This window comes from Armigeres subalbatus, chromosome 3 (assembly GCF_024139115.2).
Source record: "Armigeres subalbatus isolate Guangzhou_Male chromosome 3, GZ_Asu_2, whole genome shotgun sequence".
NCBI lineage: Eukaryota > Metazoa > Arthropoda > Insecta > Diptera > Culicidae > Armigeres > Armigeres subalbatus.
In genome coordinates, this window is record NC_085141.1 from 228,376,900 (window position 1) to 228,386,830 (window position 9,931).

General features: G+C 43.4%; 1 protein-coding gene across 1 annotated transcript; it reads right to left on the reverse strand.

Moving 5' to 3' along the window:
• Positions 1-1,391: 1,391 nt before the first annotated feature.
• LOC134222329 (uncharacterized) lies at positions 1,392-2,780 on the reverse strand. The gene has a single exon (XM_062701479.1). The coding sequence runs from the start codon at positions 2,778-2,780 to the stop codon at positions 1,392-1,394; it is 1,389 nt and encodes a 462-aa protein (XP_062557463.1).
• Between the last annotated feature and the right edge of the window lie 7,151 nt (positions 2,781-9,931).

Sequence of the window (9,931 nt, forward strand, 5' to 3'; positions counted from 1 at the left end):
CCGTGGGTGTCAGCTGTACGAACATAAATGCACGCCCCATATGCATCATCAGATGCATCGGCAAAACAATGAAGCTGCACCACCCCCACCTCGAAAGCATAGCGATCTATTCTAAATTTGGAAAACGAAGACAATTCCTTGACGAAGGTCGCCCACTCAGTTTGGATGTCTGTAGGCACTTCCTCATCCCATTCCAGAGACAACATCCATAACTGTTGCATGATTATTTTGGCCCGAACCACTATCGGAGCAATTAATCCGAGTGGTTTTTTTTTTTAATTTTGATTTATTTGAAAGGCTCAACCGCTAATAAGCATCACAGAGCCGGATTGCTTTTAATTGGTATACATATTTCTTCTTATGATTAAATTAACTTTTGCTTCCTCTCAATGGAGCCAATTCACTTTTGCCTGTTACAGCTGCCGCACTTGGGAAACACTGTTCAGGACAAACTTTCTTTTTCTCGTTCGCAATGCGAGCTGACCGCCGTCGCTTCGTTGATCCAGTGATATCGCTTGAGTGATTCGGAGCTAGAAGAAATTGAACTATCACCGCCATCATCCACATTACCATAGTCGTCATCGGGAGAGGTGCAGTTGTTGCTCACCAATTCAGCAAGACTACGTTGTTCTGCTTCTTTTGTTTCCTCAGGCCCGTCACGAGAGCTCGAGGATTGAGCGTTGCTTAGTGGAGGGAAGTCTTCTTGCTTCTTTGTGGTTTCCACCACAGTACCTTGTGTTTGGCTGGAATTTGTTTGCGTGCACTTTTTTTTCGGATGCGCTGCTGGGCTACATAGACGACACGACGGTTTTTGCCCATTGTATGTGCACAAGCTTTGAAATCCGTTTACTGTGATATAGGACGGTATTGGTTGCTTGAGCCTAATGTGCACCACTCGCACATCGTTAAAGATGCCGGGGAAGTAATGCTTCCATCGTTCTTTTGTAATGGACGTTACCGTCCCGAATTGTCGCATGAAGCCGTCAACGGTGGCATTAGTCACCGTGGGTGGTAGATCATGAACACAAACTGCAGTCAATTCACTATCCACATACACGTGGATAGAAAATTGTTTTTCATCACACCGGAAAAAGTGTTTTAAATTATGCTCCGTTTCGCATTGACATGTAACTTCAAAACTGCACATTTCAATGTAAACGCACTCGCAGATATTATGAAACTGTATCTGTTCCACTTCCGAAAATTGCACTTAAATTTCACTTTCCAGAAACTTGTGTACTTTCGCTGCATCAGGTCGTACGGGAAGTACAGTACACTGAAATCGACCACAACGGTATTTGGACGCTCCCGATTCATTGCAACCACTGAGTATTCGTGACGAAATAAGTAACAAAGTGAAAAACACGTCCGATAGGTAGTAGCGCTGGCTGTCAACTGTATCCGAGTGGTTCATACAAACGAGAAATCTCCGACAGTATTATGCGCTTTGTGATCTTGCTCTGCTGCATTCCTATATTCATGTCGAAACGAAACTGATCAGTCAATGGCTCCCAGCTGAGTCCCAATGTCTTAATCGTCTCGTCAGGGTCGAATGTACGATTGGACTGAGCAACTAAATCCTCCTCGGGAACGCTATCAAGGACCGCTTGGAAATTGGAACACAATTTTCTCAACCGAAAGCCTTCACGATGAAGTAACTCAGTCATTTGCCGTCGTAAGTGAATCGCCGAATCAACGGAATTTTCTCCTCGGATGAAATCGTTCATGTAAAAATCTTGCTTCAAGGCATCAGCAGCGAGAGGAAACGAACTTCCTTCGTCTTCGGCAAGCTGATGGACAGTACGCGTTGCTAGAAACGACGATGGAGACAATCCATATGTCACTGTAGTGAGGACGTACTTGGTTATAGGAGCAACTTTACTGAAGCGAAACAGTACGCATTGAAGAGGCTGATCATCTGGATGGATACGAACCATGCGGTACATCTTTTCGATGTTCGCCAATAAAACTACTTTATACCTTCGGAATTGGAGAATAATCAGATACAGTTCATCTTGTAACACAGGACCTGCTAGCAATCCATCATTAAGGGAGTAATCTGTACTAGTTTTCGCTGAAGCATCGAACACGCCACGGACCTTCGTGGCCATACTCGCTTCTTTTACAACTGGGTGATGTGGGAGAAAACAGGCCACGGAAGATGCTTCTTCATCTAGGGAAATCTCACGCATGTGACCAAGGTTAACGAACTCTGACATAAAAGTGTGGTACCTCTCCTTCAGCAACTCATTCCGCTCCAGCTTTATTTCGAGACCTTCCAACCGTCGTACAGCATTGGTATAAGATTCGCCCAGCATATGAGAAAATCTATCCTTTTTAGGGTATTTGACCACATACCGACCAGAGGGATCTCTGGACACAGTGCTTTTGTAGAAGTTCTCACAGTGTTGTTCAATCAGGGAAAGAACTTTCGTATCTACCTCTTCGATTCGCCAAAACTTCTCTATGTTCCTATCGAGCGATTCTAGTGTGGAAATACGACATAGCGGAGGGTGGGGAATTGGAGCATACGATGATTTTCCTGACACCAGCCAGCCAAACACGCTTTCCAGAAGTGTAGGTGACGATTCACCCAAATTCATCAGGCCACCCTTTAGAAAAGTATAGAAATGTTCAGCTCCGATTATCAGATCAATTCTCCGCGACACATTGTAATCAGGATCCGCAAGATCAATGCCCTCGGGAATAAAACAATTGTTTTTCGGTATTGTAACCGTAGGCAGGCTTGTGGTAATGTTGCGTAGAATCAGACACTCCATAGGAACAGAAAATTCTTCTAGTCGCGATCGAATTTCGGTGGAAACGAGCCAACAGCACGTACCTGAGATTCACCGACACCGAATATGGGTTGGTTTATTCGGCGTCGAACCAATCGCAATTGTTGGCAAAGTCGCTCACTCATCAGGCAGCACTGAGATCCCGAATCTAATAATGCTCGTGCAAGGTGCTCTCTCCCATAACCATCTATTATGATGAGTACAACTGTTGAAAGGAATACATTCACACTGCGAGGGTCCGATACAGAGTTGGACGAGATTGATGTCTCATTTTGTGTACCTATCGCCTCGACTTCACATCGTGCCGCGTTAGAAGTTGATCCTTGATGATGACCTTGACTGAGGTTGATGTTTCCGTTGTTGTTCGTCAGTGGTTCAAATCCTGGATGCAACAAAGTGTGATGCCGCTTTTGACAAACGCGGCAGGGAAATTTGGATGCACATTTGCAAACGAAGTGATCTCCGCGAATGCAATTACTGCAAATCTTCTTGGCGTTCACAACGTTCAGCCTTCAAGGGCATCTTCTCAAATACGGGACACTTTACCAACAGGTGATGTTGGTTGTATGCATGGTGATTAGATAGGTAGTTCTCAGTTGCAGCGTAACTATTAATTTGAGAAGACGAAGGGCCTTGGGACGACCTTGACTGCTTTGATGCGGTTTCGATTAACCTGAGTGCATCACCTTTCAGTGCAGATCGGAGATATTGAAATTTTTGAATACATGGAATATCCGCCGAGGAATGAATCAAAGAACTGAACGAATCATAAAACGTTAACCACTCGTTTAAATCTCCATCGAACTGCGGGAGTGTAATTGTTGCAAGCTTGACACCAATAGAGTGGGAAATAGCTGGAACTGGTGCTACCACTTGTGCTGGCGTTGGTGCCATGGACGGCATAAGGGAAGTCAGCCCACTTTGAACCCGAAAAAATTGCTCTTCTACCTTTGCTCGAACGCCCATATTATGCTTAACGAATTCATCGGACTCGTCAAACGTTTCATATTCACCTTGTATATCCTCGAAGGTATCCATCAGCTTGTCCAGTCTGCTCAATCGTATCGCTACCTGTTGGGAGTCTTGTTCTTGGTTGTAGTTGTCCAGGAACTCCACGATGCGCTTTATCGAATCCACGATGTTCCGTCGCTTAAGCTCCTTTTGCTTCATCTTCTTCTCCGCCATATTGTCTGCATGATTTTCGACCGATGGCTATAATGATCAAAAGGACCCAAGAAGTACCGCAAGATAAGATAGAAATATTTGAACATACACTCACCTGTGCCTGTATAAAGACAGGCCTTGTAATTTCAATTAAACAGGAACTGCAAATCCCAACTTCAACCGCAGTTGCGCTACTCGACTCGGAGCCTTGTGGCCGTCGGTGTCCAATTTCGACGATTTTGAATAATTAGGGTATAAGTATCGCTATCCAATATAGAGATTAAAGCTATGTCCATTTAGAATCCGGAATAATAAAATCTTCAGTATCTCGGTAACGGATTGACGTACAAATAAGGTTAATACGTCAAAACAAGGGTAATTCACTGTACTTTAAGGAAAAAATATTGATACAAATAATTTCTTCTTGTTTCTAGTAAAAATTCGCACCTTCTTCTTTATTCCTCTCATCAAAAGTTGCACACCGGAGTAAACTTCCTTGGCACATTTGTTCCACATTTTGGTCATCTGAGTCGCGTCCCGAGCTGTTTTTCCACTTTTTCCACTTTTCTTAAGCTTCCGCTTCATTACTGCCCAAAATGTCTCGATGGGCCGGAGCTGTGGGCAGTTGCGTGGATTTATGTTTTTATCGATGAAATCTTCGTTATTATCGCGGTACCACTGGATGACTTCTCGGCTGTAGTGGCAACTCGCCAAATCTGGCCAAAACTTCACGGGACCTTTATGGGCTTTATGGAAGGTCGACCGCGTTTTTTGAGACATTCCTCCTTGTACAGCTTCGAGTCCATCGTCTTAATCGTCACAAACCCTTGAGTCTTTGCCCCACAGTTGCATATCCCTTGCCAAAATCATCCGTTTTTTTTTTGCAAGTTTGTCCAAAAAGCAAACAAACTTCGCAGGAACTACTCATCGTGCCGTCACCATGTAGAATTTTTGGCTAGGAAGCTGTCCGAAATCCATTTTGACGTAGGTTCCATCGTCGATGACCAGGATTATCAACGTGGGTGTGCAGACTTTTTTCTCTCCTTTCGGCTTCCACCTGGAATAATTTTTGACACGCTGCACGAAACTTCGTGAAATTTATACCACAGCACTACAGCTCACAGTTCTGCGTTCACATTCAAGAGTTTCTTCCTCCGCGTTGGTGGGACGCCCGCAAGAAGAATAGTGTTATTGTGGATCAGAATGATAACAATTCTGCGTGGTGGGACGCCCGCATTCGAATGTTTCTTCCTCTGCGTTGGTGGGACGCTCGCAAGTAGAACGGTGTTATTGTGGATCGGAGTGATGACAATTTTGCGTGGTGGGACGCCCGCATTCAAGTGTTTCTTCCTCTGCGTTGGTGGGACGCTCACAAGAAGAACGGTGTTATTGTGGATCGGAGTGGTCACAGTTCATCCAATAATCTCTTGCTCAGCGATGGACGATGGCCTACAAGTAGTTCGGTGTTGTAGATCCGAAAGGTAACAGGTACACAAGAGATTTGATTTAACTGAGATTAGGTCATGATGTGGAGCTGTTTATCGGGCTTTTGTTTTAGTTACGGTATCTGTTTTTAGCTGGTTGTTTCACAACTGTGAATGCACAATGGATTGGACGTGTGTTCGAAAAAAGTAGAAGTAGTGGTAGTGATTTAAAGTACACGTGAAATGATACTTCACGAGCTGTGAGTACAATTGCGAGTCGAGACGCCCACTGCACGGGAATTCCTTGAGAGTGGTTTCCCAAGTTTATGTGAGCCACTATTTAAGTGTGTTTTTCTATTATGAAATGAGATGCACGCAATACAATGGCCGGGAATGACTGTTTGCTGCAAGATGCTTTTGTATCATGATGAGAGAGTAACTGAATGATACATAACATGTCCTAGGTAGAATAGGCAGAATAGAAGAATGAAAGCAGTTTTTTTTTTAGAAGAGGGGAGATGTGTGGCATTGGACAGGCTTATTATCATTAGCATGCATATATCAAACGACAGATCCTGCCATTCATCGTGAGTATAAACATTGGCAGTTTGTCGATCCAACCTTCCTCGCGAGTACAGCAGTGCAAACATGATGGGTGACAAATATGCGCGATGTTGAATTGCACACATCTGTTCGTTGTTTTAAAGGCGGCATACGATTAGATTAGTTTAGTTCGATTAGTTTAGACCGCGCATAGCTATGGAAAATTATGGACGAGAACAGCTTCTCTGGGAAGCTTACCAGACTGATCAAAGCAACGGAGGATGGTGTGCAAAACTGTGTGAAGATTTTGAGCGAACACTCCAGTTCATTCGAATCGCTCCGGGGACTAAGACAAGGTAATGGACTTTCGTGCCTGTTGTTCAACATTGCGCTAGAAGGTGTCATGCGGAGAGCCGGGTGTAACAGCCTTGGTACGATTTTCAACAGATCCAGTCAATTTATTTGTTTCGCGGATGACATGGACATTATCGGCCGAACATTTGCAAAGGTGGCAGAACTGCACACCTGAAACGTGAAGCAACAAAAGTTGGACTGGTGGTGAGTGCATCTAAGACAAAGTACATGCTTGTGGGCGGATCCGAGTGCGACAGGGCCCGCCTGGGAAGCAGATACCTTCGAGGTGGTCGAGGAATTCGTCTACCTTAACCCTGCTAACGACTGATAACAATGTTCGTCTGTGGAAGTCGGGACTACTACGGGCTCCAGGAGAAACTTTGGTCGAAAAAGATTCGCCACCGCACCAAATGTGTCATGTACAAGACGCTAGTTAGACCGGTTGTCCTCTATGGACATGAAACATGGACAATGCTCGAGGAGGACTTGCAAGCACTCGGAGTATTCGAGAGACGGGTGCTTAGGACCATCTTTGGCGGTGTGTAATAAGACGGTGTGTGGCGGCGAAGAATGAACCTCGAGCTCGCTCAGTTCTACGGCGAACCCAGTATCGAGAAGGTAGCTAAAGTCGAAAGGGTACGATGGGCAAGGCATGCTGCAAGAATGCCGGACAGCAACGACTTTGCGAACGTGGGGCGCATTCGGGGATGGAAAGATGCGGCCTCGAACCGTGTGTTATGTCGACCTTGGTGCCGCCGTCTGACGCTATTTGGCTACGAAGATTTTGGAAGCTTTCAACTTTCTCCACTAACTGACCAGCTACAGTGAAGATAGAAGCGGTCACGGCGGACACAGCGTTCACATCCAGTCATTTGGCTTTGTTTGCGTTAACGACAATACTACAATAGATCACTGCTGTACATAATTCGTATCTGGTGGCCTCACCACTGGACCTCAAACAACGAGTTCCATCGTTGTTGTTACCAGAGGTAGCAACTGTAATTCGGTCGGTAACGGAAGTGGTGTCTTCGTTTGTTGCAAAACTGTAGCAATTTTTACCCCGGATATATTTATTTGGCCATTATTGTTTTAACCAACTGAAGGATTGCAGTTTTTAGCGAAGTATCATAGTATCGTCTATTCCTTTCTCGAGAACGTGCTATCCATGGCCAACATATTATTGTTACAATATTAATCATCATATTTCATACTGGTAAGTAAGTAAAATTAGTTACAGAACTATGTGAGTGCCAATGACAATTTAAATGCCTATGAAAATGTAACGAAAACGTATTTTTTTCGAAATCGCATTTGCACTCTAGTACAGACATGAATAACTGCATGATAAGACTTTTATTCACCTATGGAATGCATTGATATACCCCCCCTAGTACTAACCGATCCAATGAATAGATGATTGGCAGGTGATGGCACAGCCTGCCTCCAAATAATGGCCAGGCCGGCATCAAAATGATCCCGTAGATAACAACCGTCGATGACAAACGAAGAGAGAAAGATTTCTATCGGAGGCAGCAAATTTGAAAGGGTAAACATTTCCGCATATTAACATCCCATCGTCAGTGCTTTGTCTATATGCAGCACGAACCGGAGTGAAACGGAATACGGTTGATATGACATTCGGATGCATGGAGAATAAATGTGATGATGGCGAGGTCTCCCTCACCGATGTCTGCTTGTAAAGTGAATAATTGGATTAAAGAACCGCCGCCGCAAATGCCTGTTGATGGTATGACCCCCTGGTGGCCCTGCAGTTGCTGACTGGGAGATCGGCATTTGTTGATAAAGGAATAATTAATCAAAACGGAAGCCCGGCCCGATGATGGTACGAGATGTAGAAGAAGGGTTATCCTGAATCGGACATTGACAGCATTCGAACACATTAGTTTGGGCTTGGCTTGTTGCCCGAATGGTATGTTCCGTGTTTGGGATTTTCACTTAATTACAAATAATTTCCATTTATAGTTATCTGCCAGTGACTGGCCTGCCAGATAAATCATCAATTCGCCAAGAACGCCTCCCGAGGGAGTGAGATAAAAAATGCAGAATGTTCATCCAGGGTTGTATTCCGTTTAGTGATTTCTGTTTTGGCTTTGACGCAAAGGATTTATTGTCGACTTTTGCTAAATTGAAAACGTTTAAAAGTAGTTTTCACATCCATGTCGCCATGAATATTATGATTATAATCACCACTTTGATATCCGACTTTGATATTTGATACACCAAAGATTAAACCAGCAGCGGATGGAAGAATTCAATACAGTTTTGCATAAGAACTTTACAGGAACTGTATAACATTTTGACAAATACTACTTCGGAAGATTATAATACAAACATTGTATTGAAATTTTACAATTTGATATTATTCTTATATAGTATGAGTATAAAACGCTTACTTTTTTGTATTTGAAACCTTGCAGAATTGTATATGCCAAGATTAGATTAAGATACAATAATTGTAAGAATGGGTTTTTGGGTGTATTGAACAATTCTCGCTTAACTTTTCAAAAGGACCTAAGTAACATTTTTTTCATGAATTAATTTGAATAGCGCAATCAAAAGCTTGCATGTTGTTCTGTTGATTGCGCTATTCAAATTAATTCATGAAAAAAATGTTTCTTAGGTCCTTTTGAAAAGTTAAGCGAGAATTCCTTCCCCTTCCAAGTTACGGTGAAGATATGGGTTGCCAGAAGTAGTAATCCTTATGCTTTTGTCAATTTTTTTTTCTAGATTTAAATCAAGGACCACACCCACCTTGATTTCTGATAGTAATCTGAATGAAACATGAGTATCACTAGTGTCCAATCTACGAAGAACAACTTAACTATGCAGCAACACAACAACTAAGTAACTCCCAAAATTAAAACAATACAATTTCATAGGGGTCGTACACATAATACGTAAGCACTTATGGGGGGAGGGGGTGTCAGTCAATATCTTACGCTCCATATAAATAAAAAATCATTTGTATGAAAAAAATCTTACATGGGGGGAGTGGGGGTCTAAAAATCCAGAAAAAATGCTTACGTAATATGTGTACGACCCCATAGGCAATTTCGTCATCTTAAAAACATAACACGAAGTACAGGATAGCTGTAGCCCTGCTTGCACAGTATGAAACTGTCATAATCCTTTGCAGTCATTCTACATAACTGCCGAAACCGCCCGATGATATCGGAACCAACAAGGCAGGAAACGCAAACAAATCGCCAAGCCAAACCGCTCTCGCTGACCATCTTTCGTCGCAAAGAGTCAGTGCTTCTACGTCTTGATATATTGACCATCCCGCTGACAGAACAGAGACCCAGCGGCCCCGCTCGTATTTTCGAGCCCAACAGCAACAGCAGAACAACTCGCCATAAAACTCAGCAGGGAATGGTTTATGTTTGAGCTCAGTATCACGCTAAATGCAATAAACAACACCACAGAAGTCCAGTTTGTTACAGATTGTTCGTCATTTCATTAGGGTCACTGTGGAAGCTCGGAGATTAATGATTTTTAATTAGCAACTCCTTTTCTTGATTACTGCCGGTCCCAATTGCAAACAAATCGTTCCATTTAGGTTTCACGCAAACAAATGTGCCTCCCTGGTCATCACGTGCTTTAAAAGCGTCGTTATCACTATCACTC